General features: G+C 43.1%; 2 protein-coding genes across 2 annotated transcripts in view; one reads left to right on the forward strand and one right to left on the reverse strand.

Annotated features, from left to right (window-relative positions):
* Nucleotides 1-1,944: 1,944 nt before the first annotated feature.
* LOC120232683 (NACHT, LRR and PYD domains-containing protein 12) overlaps nucleotides 1,945-16,566 on the reverse strand; it is a 24,570-nt gene continuing 9,948 nt past the window's right edge. The window contains exons 5-10 of the mRNA XM_039233539.1: nucleotides 9,169-9,348; nucleotides 8,336-8,506; nucleotides 8,068-8,238; nucleotides 7,592-7,762; nucleotides 7,303-7,473; nucleotides 1,945-2,026 (exon numbers count right to left, since the gene is read on the reverse strand). Of these exons, the coding sequence (XP_039089470.1) occupies nucleotides 1,945-2,026; nucleotides 7,303-7,473; nucleotides 7,592-7,762; nucleotides 8,068-8,238; nucleotides 8,336-8,506; nucleotides 9,169-9,348 (946 nt within the window). The remainder of the gene's footprint in view (nucleotides 2,027-7,302; nucleotides 7,474-7,591; nucleotides 7,763-8,067; nucleotides 8,239-8,335; nucleotides 8,507-9,168; nucleotides 9,349-16,566) is intronic.
* The window catches only part of TEX13B (testis expressed 13B), a 2,549-nt gene continuing 1,919 nt past the window's right edge, over nucleotides 15,937-16,566 (forward strand). The window contains exon 1 of the mRNA XM_039233505.1: nucleotides 15,937-15,969. The gene's annotated coding sequence lies outside the window, so the exon portion shown is untranslated. The remainder of the gene's footprint in view (nucleotides 15,970-16,566) is intronic.

A 16,566-nucleotide genomic window follows, 5' to 3' on the forward strand; every position in this document is an offset into this window, starting at 1 on the left:
GTGTATTTATCCTTTTGTGTACAAATGAGACACACACACAAACACCCACACACGGAGTTCTGCAATCTTTCATTCAACGTCATATCTTTGAGTTCTTACTGTGACGGAGTTGTATCAGATTTTTACCAGACTGACAGAGGGACCAGGGCAATCAGAGGAGATGGAGGGGGATGTGCACAGGAAAAGGCATATTCATCTCTGTGAAGCCAACACTTAGCAGAAAACCTGGCACATAATAATACTCAATAAATAAGTCTTAAATAACTAAAGGGAAAGGACTTAAGAAAACAGGAAACAAAATGGTCTTGATCATCTCAGGCCAGATATGGTCTCCTAACCAAAAGTTACCATCTCCCAGGGCAGCAGGGAACAACATATGATGATGGATGAGGACATGGAGCAGCTAGACTTCTTGCGGGCAGTAACTTCCCACTGTGCCTCCTCCCCCACTAGATTTACTATCTCCAGCACACACATTTAGTTCATATGCAGTTAGCACTGACTGCACAGCAGGAAAATCTGGGAGCTCAAAGACTACACAGCTGAGTTATACTACATTTACACACTCATACAAATAGCTACCATTATAGTACCTACTGTGGGTAGGCACCATGTTGGGAACAACAGCCATACAAAGCTAATGCCAATTTATCCCCATTTTGCAGATGAGAAAATAGCAACTGTTAGAATCCAAGTGACTTGTTCAGGGTCACAAAGCTAGTCAAGTAGCTTCCAGAGACAAGTCTGTATCTTAATTGGGCCAGTCTACTTTTCTGCCCATCCCATACCACATTAACTCCTATTTCATGGACTTTGTGCTATTTTCCCTGCATGGCATTCCCTTCCTCCACTTGTCTCATCTGGTGTTTTGTAGAAGCTAGGCAGAGAAACATGGGGTTATGTAGGATCCATGCCAGGCCATGCAATTTGCTGTCACAGGTAAGGAGTCAGCCAGCCATAGGAGTCCATGAAAAACAACAAACACCCGGAGTAGGTATTAAAAGTTCAGAAAGGGAGTTGAGCCTGGGAACTAAAAAGCACCCTCAGCTAGAATGTAGATACTGCCACAGCTCAGGAAACTAAAGCACACATTTCTCTCTCCTTAGGTGCTTTTGGTGAGCTACTCACAAACATAGCCTTGTTGCCTGTAGTCTTACAGCCACTAGCCAATATATCTCCCCCAACTCAATTCTGCCCATTCTCAAGGCCCACATCAAGTTGCATCTCCATGAAGCCTTTCCATATTAACGGAACTCATTCCTCTCTCTTTCCTCTGTGAAGTATAGTTTTACTTAAAATCAACACCATGAGATATAACATATGTTTGTATACCCTCTTGCCCTTTAATCATTTCAAGTGTCTTCTTTCCTTGACTCCTTGTTTTTTTTAATAGTAAAATTTGTGTCCTTTTGGGGGTTTTTTGGCTTGTTTTTTAACTATAGTTTATAGTCGAGTTGGTTTCCACATAACACCCAGTGCTCATCCCCACAGGGGCCTCCTCCATGCCCATCCCCCCTTGTTTCTTTAAGTTGACTCCTTCACATCCCTTTTCTATTGTTTCCCTGTCTGGTTTGGGTGTTGTAAACCTGGCTAGATTCCAGTCCTAATTCTCTCACTAATGAGCTGTGTGACCCAGAGCTAGTCACAACCTCTCTGAGCCTCATCTTCCTTTTAAGGTTTCTGTGAGAACATAGTAAACATTATAACACAACATATGAATGTAAGGCACTATTGCTGAAGACATTTGAACTAAAGTGCCTCTGACTTTCACATCCTACTTAGTAGATGATTCTAAGTAAGAAATAGAAATCACTGCCGTTTGTTTCACACTAGGGTCCTTGGCAAAGGTCAACAGATTTAGAATAAGCATATTGCACAACTGTTAAAGATGGTGACAGATGGAGGGGGTCTATATTCAGCTCATTCAGGGGCTCTCCTTGGAAACTACCAGGTGATTCCAGGCTTGCTCACTTTTAAAGCTTCCATCTTTCTGAATGTTTCTTCATGTAAATGATCCGTGTCAATGCTATGAAAAATGAAAAGAATCTCATGTCAAGCCAAGCCAGCAGATGCCTTCAGTAGCTTTCCTATCCGCGAGGATAAGATTCCCATTCCACTTGCTCCATAGCACCACCACTCTGTTACTTCACCCACATCTACCTCTCCCTCAGCCTTAGCTCCTTCCCTTGAGAAAACGCTGAACTTCCTCTTGGACCCTTACTCTTGTCCCTATCTGCCTTTATTCAAGGCCCCACTGCATTAGTCCATGAGGCCCTGCTCCTGTATATGGAACGTCTCCCTCTCTATGGGCTCCTTTCACTCAGACCAGATTTGCGTATCCTCAACAAGCCAGAAAAAGAAAAGACCAACTCCCTCCCTCCTTCCTGCAGTTCCACCAGTGCTCCCAGATACAGCCCTGCATCTCTTCTCCTTTTCACAAACTTCCTTAAAAATTTTTTTTAATGTTAATTTTTTTATTTTGAGAGAGAGAGAGAGAGAGAGAACATGCGGGGGAGGGACAGAGAGAGAGGGAGACAGAATCCGAAGCAGGCTCCAAGCTCTGAGCTGTCAGCGCAGAGCCCAACACAGGGCTCAAACCCACAGACTGTAAGATCATGACCTGAGCCAAAGTCGGATGCTTCACCGACCGAGCCACCCCGGCGTCCCTCCTTCTCACAAATTTCATGAAGGATTAGTCTCTGCTCCTTCTCTCTTCCTCACCTCCTATCTTCAAGTCACTGCAATCTGGTTTCTGGCCCCACCATGCCACTAAAGCAGCCCTTGAGAAAGTCACCTCTGGCCTCCTAATTAGTAAATCCAATGGATGTATGTTTCAGTACTTGTCCTCTTGGACCTCTCTGTTGCATTTGATACTGTTGAGCACTTCTTCCTTGAAACTCACTTTTCCCATAGCTTCCAGGACACCATTTCTCTCCTGGTTTACTCCGTGGGTTTCCCTCCCCATACCCATTTCTTAAAAAGTTGGTATTTCCCAGGGCTAATTCCCCAGAGATTCTTCCTCAGAGGTTCTTCTCTTCTCATTCTCCCAAGAGGATCTCATCCATTGTCATGGCTTCAGCTATCATCTCCAGGGCACAATCTTATATCCAACTGCCTACCTGCTAGAAAACTTCCCAGTGTCTATCAGGGACTTCAAACTCCACATGTGTGTCCCTGATTAAAACCCACTGACTACAAAAGAAGGTACGAGCTCTATGAAGTGTGTAGTGAGGTACAGATTTTAGTTTTTAATGGATAGAAACTAATCTTTATCTAGCAAAGTGAAATGAGTAACCATGCTAATTATGAAATTGTAGGGTAGGTAGATATTTAATGTCATACAAGTGTAACAAGACCTTCAGATCTTTTATACTGACTTAGCAAAAGTTGCCTTACCTCTTGATTTTGTAGAGCCCACTGTTGGGCAAGAGGTAGGCCAATATGCTTAGGAAGCCCAGAGGTCTTCTGAGAGTTAAAAGACCAGTTATTTTCAACCCTTTCTTTCCAAATTTAGAATTAGGAACATGTATCAGGGTGAGCTAGGGCCCTTATCCAAGCTCCAGTGCCAGGGAAAGGCACCACAGATCATAAAATAAGATTATCTTGATGAAAGAAGCTTTAAGTGGGGCCCCTGACTCAACTGAGGGGCCTATATCTTTGGGGGCAAAGGCAGGTTTCAGAAACATTAGGATTGATCATTAAGCTTGTTCCAACGTGCTGACAATAAAGACTGCAGTCACTTCTTTTGAGAAAGACACCATGGAGGTCCCTAAATCCCTGATGTTGAGATATATAGATATATCTGTGGCTGATTCCAGAAGCTCCTTTAGACCCAAACCACCCTGACACATACAGTACTTTAGAGAACAATAGCTGTATGTTTGGATGTGGACTAATATATCTGTAACCTTAGAGTCCAAGCATAATGGCACTGCAGGGCTAGCAAGGATCCAGACCAGCCAGGGCATGGAAACCAAACGGTCCGGGAACCAAACTTCTGTGGGACTGGTTAGGGTCAGTTCTTAGGATTAGCCCCCTGTGGCAGTGGGAAACAGCAGCGGCAGTGGACTGATTCTTTAACCAACTTTGGAAACAAAAGTAGCTCTATCTTGGGGACCAATTTTGGAAAGGTGAGGAGAGGCCTCAAAAGGTACCACTGCTAGAGTGTGTGTGTGTGTGTGTGTGTGTGTGTGTGTGAGAGAGAGAGAGAGAGAGAGAGAGAGAGAGAGAGAGAGATAGCTGAATTTGCACTCAGAATTCTGCTAACACGTCTTACTAATCACATATGGCATACAATGCCTTAACTAACCCCTCAGTCTCACTTCTTGACACATTCTGCTTTGTACTTTATGCTTCAGCAATAGCAAACTCCTTGGATATTTCCCATCCCAAGTACCATAAAATGTACTGTTTATTGTATGATACCTTTCTGATGCTATCTCCTGAGCTTAGACTACCCTTCTCCATCCTTACCACCATTTCTTCTGGCAATAGTCCTGAGACTTAATTCAGGTGGTCCTTCTTCCAAGAAGTTTTCCCTGTCCGTCTTGGATAGGGTGGGTTGTCTCCTGCCATGATCCCTTAAGACTTCATGATCACCTTATTGCATTATTCAGTTTACGTGCCTGTCTCTACCACTAAGCCCACTGGCCCCTGAAGAGCACAGATCATGTCTCACGTCTCATTCACTCTTGTCTCCTAGCACCTGGCACACTTACTTGCCTACCTCATAGCAGATATTCAGCAAGTACTTATGGAATGAATGAAGGTGAGCTCTGTCACTCTGAGGCCACAATCTTTTATCCTTTGACCTTCTGAATGTCTAGACACATATTTTTTATTGGACATATCATTAATCATCTCCTCTCTTTGCCTCTAGATGCTCTAAATTACTAAGTGGTCTTCTATATCTATTTACTATATGCAAAGCAATGGGCCAGGAACTTTTTATTGGGGCAGGGCGAGAATACAATGAGGAATAAGATTCAGCCTCATACTCAAACAGCTCTTAGAAAATAACCTTCAGGGGGCGTCTGGGTGGCTTAGTCGGTTAAGCGTCCGACTTTTGCTTAGGTCATGATCTCGCCGTTCGTGGGTTCGAGCCCCGCGTCGGGCTCTGTGCTGACTGCCAGCTCAGAGCCTGGAGCCTGTTTCAGAGTCTGTCACTCCCTCTCTCTCTGACCCTCCCCTGCTCACGCTGTCTCTCTCTCTCTCCTAGAAATAAATAAAAAGCATTTTAAAAAATTAAAAAGAAAAGAAAAGAACCTTCAGGGGCGCCTGAGTGGCTTAGTCAGTTGAGTGTCCGACTTCGGCTCAGGTCATGATCGCACAGTTTGTGGGTTTGAGCCCTGCGTCAGGCTCTGTGCTGAATGCTTGCTCAGAGCCTGGAGCCTGTTTCGGATTCTGTGTCTCCTTCTCTCTCTGCCCCTCTCACACTCTGTCTCTGTCTCTCAAAAATAAATACATATAAAAAATTTAAAAAAAAAGGGGCGCCTGGGTGGCTTAGTCGGTTAAGCGTCCGACTTTCGCTTAGGTCATGATCTCGCGGTTCGTGGGTTTGAGCCCCGCGTCGGGCTCTGTGCTGACTGCCAGCTCAGAGCCTGGAGCCTGTTTCAGTCTGCGACTCCCTCTCTCTCTGACCCTCCCCTGCTCACACTGTCTCTCTCTCTCTCTCCTAGAAATAAATAAAAAACATTAAAAAAAAAAGAAGTAAAAAAAAATTAAAAAAAAAAAAAGAAAATAACCTTCTTCCTCCAGCCTTTGCAATTTCCAGTGGAGACTCCCCCTTTTAGAGGTTCTCCTAGACTTACTCCATCTCTGTCCTACCACAGCATTAAATAATCCATAGTTTCCTCTCACCTTACTTGAGTAAGTATACATTTCTATTCATTTCAGTGTTGTTTGTCTTATATATACTCTAACATTCAGAATTGATTTGAGGTCCATGAATGGTGTCTATTCTGTGTATATGTGTGTATGTCCTTTGTTTTGTATTCTGAGCTATTACTGCACACTGTTACCAACTTGTCGACTGACAAATTATAAAGGTTTGAAGGTTGGCCTGAAAACACAATGGAAGCACATTGGTTAAAGGCAAAGAGCAAGAGATACAGGATACAGCGTAACAATTTGGAATAAAAAAGCAAACAATGGCGTGCCATCACAAAATTATATTTCCTTGCTATCACTTAGGACCATTGATGAAGCATACATAATACAGAATGCTACCACCTTAAATTGCTCAATATTTAAAGAAACATTAGGATTATTAAGCTTATTCCAACGTGCTGACAATAAAGACTGCAGTCACTTCTTTTGAGAAAGACACCACGGAGGTCCCTAAATCCCTGATGCTTATCATGTCATGAATAACTCCCCCTTTCTGGGCAGTAATCACCACACTTTCAAGCCTTTGAAACTAACATATTTCTCTTTGCTAGTAGAGAACCAGCTTCTGTTTCAGCCAGACTTGTAATCATGCCTTTATGTTGTTTGCATTTATACTTCAATCCATCAAATTGGCCTTGAATGTGGAATTTTTGCACTCGGCCTTTATTTTCCATTATGTGTTCCAGTTCTGGATGCCAGAAATGAACGGCCATTTGGTCACTGGTTAGCTGCCAACACAGCATAGCTGTATCCTAATTAAGAATGACTTCGTGTGTCAGTGCCAGCCTGCTGAGCTGGCAGATGGGACATTGACCAGGAAGGGTCAAGACCTCCACTTCCTATAATTGCATCATTACAGCTTCATTTCCTTGAGTCTTGAAGACTCTCAAATGTAAACATTAGGACCTCTAGCAAGTATTAGAAGAGGAATGGGAAAGAATCTAACATTTATGGAGCACCATCCTATGTGCCAAAATTTGTACTGGGTATATTTATAATCATTGTTTCACTTCATTCAATCCCTATGTCAACACCAGATAGTCAAGTACTAGTATTAGCTCCATTTTACAGATAGGAAACTAAAGTGCAAGGAAGTTAAGTAAGCATGGTCATGTAGCTAGTAGATACTAAACCTAATATTTAGGCCAGACTTAATAGACTCTAGATCTGGCACTGTTTTTCCTATACCATGCTGCTTCTCTTAGCAGTGAGATCCAGTGCTGCCTGTTCTCGGTCTCTCTCCTTGGCTCTGTGTTCAAGGAGAAGGCCTACTGGTAATTACCTTTCCTTTGATATTTTGCCTAGCCATGGCTTGCTCTCAGTTCTTCTTTCCTCACTGCAACGGCCTGTCATCAAACCCAACATGTCTGCCTTGACTCCCTCCCTCCCACTTCCCCCACCACATTAACTTACTAGAATGTCTGTAGTTTACATATTGGCTGAATCAGTGCATCACACAGCATTTGCACTCCAAAATCCTTGAGGTCATTTCCACTTAGGTCTAGCAGCATTAGGTTCTCATTTCTGTTTAGGACAAAGGCAAGGGCTCCACAGCACGCATCTGTAAGATGACATTCTGCTAACCTAGGGGATGAGAGATTTGAGGAAGAAATCAGTTTTACCCCAAGTTCCACAAAAACCCTCCATTTCATATATAGCCTGGATCAAGAGCCCTGTGAACAAAGGGTCCCCGTGCACTTACCACAAGGTCTGTAGTTTGCAGGAAGAGTGTTTCAGCCCTTCGCACAGTACCTGCATCCCCTCATCCCCTAAGGCATTATCACTGAGGTCAAGGTCTCTCAGGCACTCATTGGTGTAGAGTGCATTGCACAAATCCTGACAACACTCTCCAGTCAGGTGGCAGGTCCACAATCTGCCGGGAAGTAAGGTAGAGAAGGCTGGCATCATTTCATCTATACCGAGTCACTTTAGAAATTCTATTTGCCCACTGGAAAAGCACATTAGAAACTCAAAGTGTCGTGTAAAATAAAATCCCCTGGGCCAGGGTCAAGCAGAGATTGTGGAGTAGGGGAACATTTATTCCCCCTGAATTATTTGGATCTTCATTTATTGCTTCCTTGGAGATTCAATCACCAGGCCAAAAAAATACTCGTTTAATTTTAAGAGTTGCTGAAACATCAGGAAACTCAGCCTGTGGCTATAGTCCATGATACTTACGCCAGATCTTTTAACTGACAGTCAGGATGTTTTAATCCTTCGCACAGCAATTTCAGTCCCAAATCTTCAATTTTGTTATTAATTAGAAGCAGCCTTGTCAGGCTGCGGGTGGAGCTCATGACTTGGGTGAGGGACTCACAACAAGCCGCAGAAAGGGAACACTGGGAAAGCCTGGAGAAATGGAGATACCAAGGTGGCTGTTAACCATGGAGTCTTACTGAACCTCAAATGCCAAGGCCCATGTGAACAAGGATAAGCAGACACTTACACAAGACTCTCGATTACACCCTGTGCATGCTGCAGACCTTCACAGAGATGCTGTACTCCTACGTCCCCCAGGGCATTGGCGAACACAAACAACTCTTTTAAAGTCTGACTCACTTGCAAGAAAGAAGAGAGTTCCATACAGCTAGCATCTGTCAGGCAACATGTGCTCAAGCTACCAAGAAAAAAAGAAGAAAAATCAGCCACTGTTGCATTTGGCTTTGCCTAGCCTCCCCATCTAACTAAGTTCTAGCCATCCTTCAAAATCCAGCTCTTAGTGCAGCTCCTTCACAAAGCCTCCTCCTGGGGTCCTCCAGCCTACAGGGACCTCCTATCTTTCCCTGGGCTCATCTGGCATTTTTAAATGATTCCACAGTGTTGGGCACTTCATTACATCCTGAACTGTGTTGTTCTTCAATTGTTTCATATCTGTGTGTCCTTTAGGGCAACCTTGTCACTTGTCCTTCTGATAACACTACTCACATTTAGTCCAATATTGGGTACATAGTAGGTGTTCTTGAAGTAGTGGCATTCCTGTAAACATGCAAGATGGCAGTATATAGGAAAGAGCATGAGATTTGGTGACAGGTTTTGGAGTCATATCCTGACTATGTCACTTTTGAGTGCTGCTGTGACTTTGGACAAGTCACTTTTCCCTGTGATCTTAAACTTCCTCATTTGTACAATGGGGATTAAAAAATCAATTTTTGAAGGTTATTGGAAAGAGTGAATTAGATGAAATTAATTCTGCCAAGCACCAAGCATAGATCTTGGCACACAGGCACTCGACAAGTTCAATAGTCATAAGATGCTACTAGACAATTCTAAGAAACTTACTCTAGTTTCTCCACTTTACAGTTAGAATGTCTGAGACCTTCACAAAGATACTTCACCCCTGTATCCCCCAGAGGATTGTCACTCAAGTCAAGCTCAGTGAGATTTGGATTACAAATGAGAACAGAGGCAAGATATTTGCAAACAACATCTGAGCTTTCAGGGCGAAAGCTAGCACACAACCTGGAGAGAAAGAAAGATGAACAGAGATATAATTGGCTGCTTTATCGTCCTACTCACCCCCTGCCCAAAATACCTCATGAGCAGAGAAAATAAAGGCCCACCCATACAAGACTGCCAACCTTGAGTATGTCACAACCTCCAGAGGAGAGAGTTATACATTGCTCCCACAACACTGTGTCCTCCAGTAGAAATTCAGTATGTGTTGACTGCCCCTCAAAAAAAGGATTAGGAGGAAATATCATGATAACCTAATCTCATTTTAACTCCCTGCATAAATTTATAATATTTTTAAATGTTTTTATTTATTTGTGAGAGACAGAGAGAGACAGCGTGAGCAGGGGAGGGTCAGAAAGAGAGAGGGAGATACAGAATCTGAAGCAGGCTTCAGGCTCTGAGCTAGCTGTCAGCACAGAGCCTGGCATGGGGCTCGAACCCACGAACTGAGATCATGACCTGAGCCGAAGTCAGATGCATAACCTACTGAGCCATCCAAGCACCCCATAAATTTGTAATTCTATCTTGTAGCTTCTCTCAAATCCCAGAGGGGAAGTACTGTAATATCCTTAATAAGCTTTAAGGTCAAAAGATCTTTCCTCTTTTCTAAAAGTCCATTATTGGGGTGCCTGGGTGGCTCAGTTGGTTAAGTGTACAAGTTCGGCTCAGGTCATGATCTCACAGTTCATGGGTTCAAGCCCCACATTGGGCTCGGTGCTGACAGCTCAGACCCTGAAGCCTGCTTCGGATTCTGTGTCTCCCTCTCTCTGCCTCTCCCCTGCTCATGCATGCTCTGTCTCCTCTCTCTCTCTCTCTCTCTCTCTCTCTCAAAAACATCAAAAAAAATTTTAATCAATTACTCTTTAATGTTCCATCCTTACAGAGATCCAGTCCATCATTATCCTCCACATAATATTCCTTATTGGGGACAAAAAGTGGTTTTTACCAACCTTTCTATCCTCAGTCTTTGTTTCTCCATATTAAGTAGTTCAATTTCTTGAACTATTTCCCATCAACTTTTTCTTCCACTATTGTGAAGAATTTCTATGATATACTACAATTTTTGAGTCCTCAATTTTCTCGAGTTACCAGGCTCCAACCTTAGCTTTGAAGAGGACTTATAAGCACACACGTCTCTATCTCCCCAATTTAGAAATTTCAAATAGACACATTTTGTCAAAAGGAGTTTCAAAGTGGATTTTATAAATTTTTAATGCTAAAGAGCTTTTGCCTTAAAAAAACCCCACATATATACATATATGTATATGTATATGTATCCATATTTTATGGATCTAGTTGGCTGGGTCATATGTCCAGATACTTGGTCAAACATTATTCTAGATGTATCTGGAAAGGTACTTTTTAGATAAGATTAATATTAAAATCAGTAGTCTTTGAATAAAGTAATTTACCCTCCATAATTTTGGTGGGTCTCATCTAATCAGTTGAAAGGTTTTATAGAAAAAGACTGACCTCCTGGGGAAGAAGACAGAATTCTCCCAGGAGAATGCCTTCAGACTTAAGCTGCAACATCAGTTATTCCTTGTGTCTCCAGACTACTGACCTACATTGCAGATATTGAACTTGACAGCTACCATAATCCACATCAGCCAATTCCTTAAAATAAATCTCTCTATACAGGTGACCTTTGAACAACACAGGTTTGAACTGCACAAATTCACTTAAACACAAATTTTTTGATAAATACAGTACAGTACTGTAAACGTATTTTCTCTTATGATTTTCTTAGTAACATTTTCTTTTCTCTTGCTTACTTTAAGAATACAGTATATAATACATATATACAGAATGTGTTAGCTGACTATTCATGTTATCAGTAAGGCTTCTGGTCAACAGTAGGCTATTAGAAGTTAAGTTTTTGGAGGGTCAAAAGTTGTACATGGATTTTCAACTCGGGGGGGTTGGCACCCCAACCCCCATATTGTTCAAGAGTCAACTGCATATTTTATATACATGTTATTTGTTCTGTTTCTCTAGAGAACCCTAATATGTATATGATAAGTTTTTTTTATTAAAATCATTACATGGTCTTTGAAGTCAAACACATGTGGGTTTTGAATTGTGCCTTTACCATGTTATTTAGTCTTATGATCTTGGGTATCCAGTTCCTCATGTGCTAAAATGGGGATAATAATTAAAGGAAATAATAGATATAAAGCACTCAGCACAATGCTTAGCACAACGTAACTGTTCAATAAGTGTGGGTTATTATTATAGTCACTGATGGTACTGTTACTTACAATTAAAATTCTCTTCCTAAACTTGCTGCATAGGAACACTTTTAGGGACTGTCACTTTTATTCTTCTTCTCCATGACTCTTTGAAATGCTTTGATCACACAACATCCATTTTGAGTTGCATATTAAAATTTTTTTTCTTGCAGTAAGGAAACTAATAGTTATAACTTACTTGAGCTTCTGTAATTTGCAATTTGGATCTTTTAAGCCTTCACAGAGCAATTTCAGAGCTGAAGCTTCCAATTTTGTTTCCCTAAATTCCAGATCAGTGAGCCACTGACTGGTGCTGAGAACAGCTGCTAGTGCCCCACAAGAAGCAGGAGATATAAGGCATCGGTACAACCTTCAGAGAAAAGAGGAATGACCTCATCATCTTGTTCATGCTCTCCCCACATGCAAAGAGAAATTGACAAAAAATGATTATGAACAGAGACAACAAAATCTCCTGCTATCAGTTACCTCAATGTCTGTAAGACACAGTTTGGCTGCTTTAATCCTTCACACAGAAGCCTCATTCCTGAATCTTCCAGGGTATTTTTTACAAACTCCAAATCTGTCAAATACTGGTTAGTTTCAAATACTAAAGAGAGGTCCCTACCACAAGAAGCTGTGAGGTGGCAGAAAATCAGTCTGTGTGGAGAAAAAAACATTTTAGAGAAGAAAATAGGACTCCCCTTAGAGGTACCTGTTTGTACCTTACTGATGTAATGATTTTTTTCAATCCACTCAACAATTTATTGGGTGCTTACCACTGTGACAGATGCTGAAAACATAAAAATAATTAAGACCCCGACCTGGCGTTCAAGGAATGCCCCCAGTTAATGGGGCAGAACAATTAGAAAATCATGGATACAGTGTGAAAAGTACTGTAAGTGCTATGCACAAGGTATCATGGGGACACGGAAAGGTAACATAATTCAACCTAGCTTGGGGTGGGGCTTGAAGGATCAAGAAATATTTACAAAAAAGAAATACTTGAGTGCTGTTATGAAAGGGGATGAGAAATTAAACAGCTAGATGAGGAGAATGGAAGGAGGAGGAAGAGGAGGGGCTGAGGGGCAGTCCACTCATGGAGCAGCCAGTGCAAAGGCCAAGAGACAAGACAGAGGATGCTTTGTTTGGGAAACAGCTGACCCTTGAACAACTCGGGGGGGTTAGGGGCTCCAACCTCCACACAGTTGAAAATCCATCTACAACTTCTGACTCCCCCAAAACTTAACTACTAATAGCCTACTGTTGACCAGAAACCTTAACAACAATCAATTAACACATATTTGCATGTTATATTACAAACTATATTCTTACAATAAAGTAAGCTACATAAAAAAAGTGTTACTAAGAATATCATAAGGAAGAGAAAATACAATTTATAGTATTGCTCTGAATTTATTATTATTTTTTTTAATGTTTTATTTATTTCTAGGAGAGAGAGAGAGAGACAGCGTGAGCAGGGGAGGGTCAGAGAGAGAGGGAGTCACAGACTGAAACAGGCTCCAGGCTCTGAGCTGGCAGTCAGCACAGAGCCCGACGCGGGGCTCGAACCATGAACCGCGAGATCACGACCTAAGCGAAAGTCGGACGCTTAACCGACTAAGCCACCAAGGCGCCCCTGAATTTATTATTTTTTTAATGTTTTATTTATTTCTAGGAGAGAGAGAGAGACAGCGTGAGCAGGGGAGGGTCAGAGAGAGAGGGAGACACAGACTCTGAAACAGGCTCCAGGCTCTGAGCTGGCAGTCAGCACAGAGCCCGACGCGGGGCTCGAACCCACGAACCGCGAGATCCTGACCTGAGCGAAAGTCGGACGCTTAACCGACTGAGCCACCCAGGCGCCCCACTCTCTGAATTTATTTTTTAAAAATCCACATATAAGTGGACCTCCATAGTTCAAAACCCTGTTGTTCAAGGGCCAATTGTATTTGCTCTGGCCTATATTTAAAAAAATTTTTTAATGTTTTATTTATTTCTGAGAGAGACAGCATGAGCAGGGGAGGGTCAGAGAGAGAGGAAGACACAGAATCGGAAACAGGTTCCAGGCCCTGAGCTGGCTGTCAGCACAGAGCCTGACGCGGGGCTCGAACCTACCAACCCTGAGATCACGACCTGAGCCAAAGTTGGCGCTTAACCGACTAAGCCACCCAGGCACCCCTGGCCTATTTAAAAAGACTAGAAGAGGGAGCGCCTGGGTGGCTCAGTCAGTTAAGCGTCCGGCTTTGGCTCAGGTCATGATCACGCGGTTCGTGGGTTCGAGCCCCGCGTCAGGCTTTGTGCTGACAGGTAGTTCAGGGCCTGGAGCCTGTTTCAGACTCTGTATCTCCCTCTCTCTCTGACCCTCCCCTGCTCATGCTGTCTCTCTCTCTCTCTCAGAAATAAACAAAACATTAAAAAAAAAAAAGACTAGAAGGATATATATGTCAAATTATTAACAGTGGTTATCTTCTAGGCTGGGGAAGGGTGAGATTATAGGGAGACATTTACTGTATATAGGCATTTAAAATTTATTTACAATGATCATAAGTTATCAAAACGTGGTTAAAAATTTAAAAACATAATACATGCGTACTGTAAATAATTGCTATGATAAATAAAACTATAAATAATAAAGTTTTTTTAAGTACTATATTCCTATCACCCCAAAATAACCACAGTTAAAATTTTGGTACATGAATTTCCAGATTTTTAATGCACGCATACATATGTTCTTTGTAAGAAGTGAAATCATAGACAAGATAAAAAACTTTTTCGGGGTGCCTGGGTGGCTCAGTCAGTTAAGCATCCGACTTCAGCTCAGGTCATGATCTCCCAGCTCACGGGTCCAGGCCCTCCATTAGGCTGTGTGCTGACAGCTCAGATCCTGGAGCTTGCTTCAGATTCTATGTCTCCCTCTCTCTCTGCCCCTCCCTGCTCATACTGTCTTTCTCTCTCTCAAAAATAAACAAACATTAAAAACATTTTTTAAAATATTTTTTTAATTATTTATTTCTAGGAGAGAGAGAGAGAGACAGCGTGAGCAGGGGAGGGTCAGAGAGAGAGGGAGACACAGACTCTGAAACGGGCTCCAGGCTCTGGGCTGGCAGTCAGCACAGAGCCCGACGCAGGGCTCGAACCCACAAACCGCGAGATCATGACCTAAACGAAAGTCGGACGCTTAACCGACTAAGCCACCCAGGCGCCCCACTCCCCAGCTATTTCTAATGTGTAGCCAAGGTTGAGGACCATTGCCTAACTCTATACTATTTCCTCTGATTTACATGCATTTTCCTCCCTCTATACATGAATGAAAGATTATAAATACTGACAGCTTGAAGGCTTCCAGCCCCATGTTAAGAGCACGAACATTCCTCATGAGAAGTTTCTCCCGAATTACAGGCCCGACGCGGGGCCCGAACCCACGAACCGCGAGATCACGACCTAAGCGAAAGTCGGACGCTTAACCGACTACGCCACCCAGTACGCCACCAGGCGTACCCTCCCACTCCTTTCTCCAACATCATAGAAACATACATACACACCCACACACACATTTTTACAAAAATATGATCATAGAAAACATTACATCAAGTTTATATGTACTTTGTCATTTGTCCTCATAGTAGACCCATAGATAGAAACTAAGATTCGTTTACAGCAGAAGGTCATATAGTAAGTAATTGGTAAAGTAGGACTAAACCTCAAGTCTGTCTGGTTTATCCGAAGTCTGACTTCGGAAAGTCAGTGGAGATTTAAAGTGAGAGGGTAAGATCCCTCTAATGCCAAGAGGCAGGGACAGACCAGGTATCAGAGGGCTGCAGTCTAGGGAAGAAATACAGTAGGGGTAGCTGACCTAGGAGGGTGGAAGTGGTGAAGGTGGACTTATTCAAGACACGGTTTGGGGGTGAAATGGCTAAGATTTATTATCATAATTTAGGGTCACTACGATATTCACTGCTGGACCAATGGGTGATAAAGCTGTTTCCTAGCTCCACCCTCTTCCTCTATGGAATTCTGGAGGCCACAGAGGGATTAGGGGCTGCCTCTTGTTCTAGAACATTCCATCTCTAGGAGCGAAGGGCCCCCTGGTGTGGGACACACCATTATGGTATGGCGGTGGGTGGAACTTTTTGTATTTGATTACAAGTACTTCACGTTCTCCATTCTAAGTCTTTTCTGACCACTCCTGGTGTTTCCACTTTCAAGGACTTTCAACAATGTAGCAGGTCCTCTTATGTCCTGTAGCTGGGAAGGAACCTTCCTCTCGGATTCCTTCCCACCCCCACTATCACTGGAAGTTGGAACAGTCCCAGAGTAAAAGAATCGAGGGTTGGACCCAAGACTTCCTTTTTCCAGAGCCCTTGGAGGGAAAGGTATCGTCTCTCTTTGGGCTTATTAGGTAGGTGTGATTAGCCTGCACCCCATCTGGCCCGGGCTGGAGGTGTACAAGGATGGGGCAAACCAGTCAAGCGACCTTTCCGAGGGTCTGAGGGAGGAGGGGCAGGGCAAGCAGACGGTTGGAAACGCGGGTGGGGGAGGGGAGGAGGGGGGGGATGAGGTGATAAGATGGAGGAGGCAGAAGTGGGGTGGTGTAGTGAGTGGGGTTGGGACAAGGAGGCGGTGGAGAGGCTGCCCTGTTGGATGAGGCTGCAGACATGTGCAGTTATGGGGGGAGGGGCCAGACCATGAGTTTCATACAAAGAGAAGTGAGAAGAAACCCCTGGGGAATTTTAAGCAGAGATGAGTGATCCATGTGTGGTTTGTGAATATGTCAACATTCAGTTTGAAAATGCTACTATACTGACTCCCCTCTCTTAGTTCTTGGGCCCAAGTAGTCCTTTTAATAGCAGAGAAAGTTCTCTAATGTAAAGAGTAGACCCTGGATTAGAAAATCCCTCTGTAGGTACCTGCTGACCTGTCCCGCCACCTCTCCACCGTTTGCCTGGAACGTTTATCCCTCTACCATTGTAACATATCCCCACCTTTGAAATTTCTT

The sequence above is a fragment of the Hyaena hyaena genome, unplaced genomic scaffold, assembly GCF_003009895.1.
Source record: "Hyaena hyaena isolate Hyena2069 unplaced genomic scaffold, ASM300989v1 scaffold_77, whole genome shotgun sequence".
Classification (NCBI taxonomy): domain Eukaryota; kingdom Metazoa; phylum Chordata; class Mammalia; order Carnivora; family Hyaenidae; genus Hyaena; species Hyaena hyaena.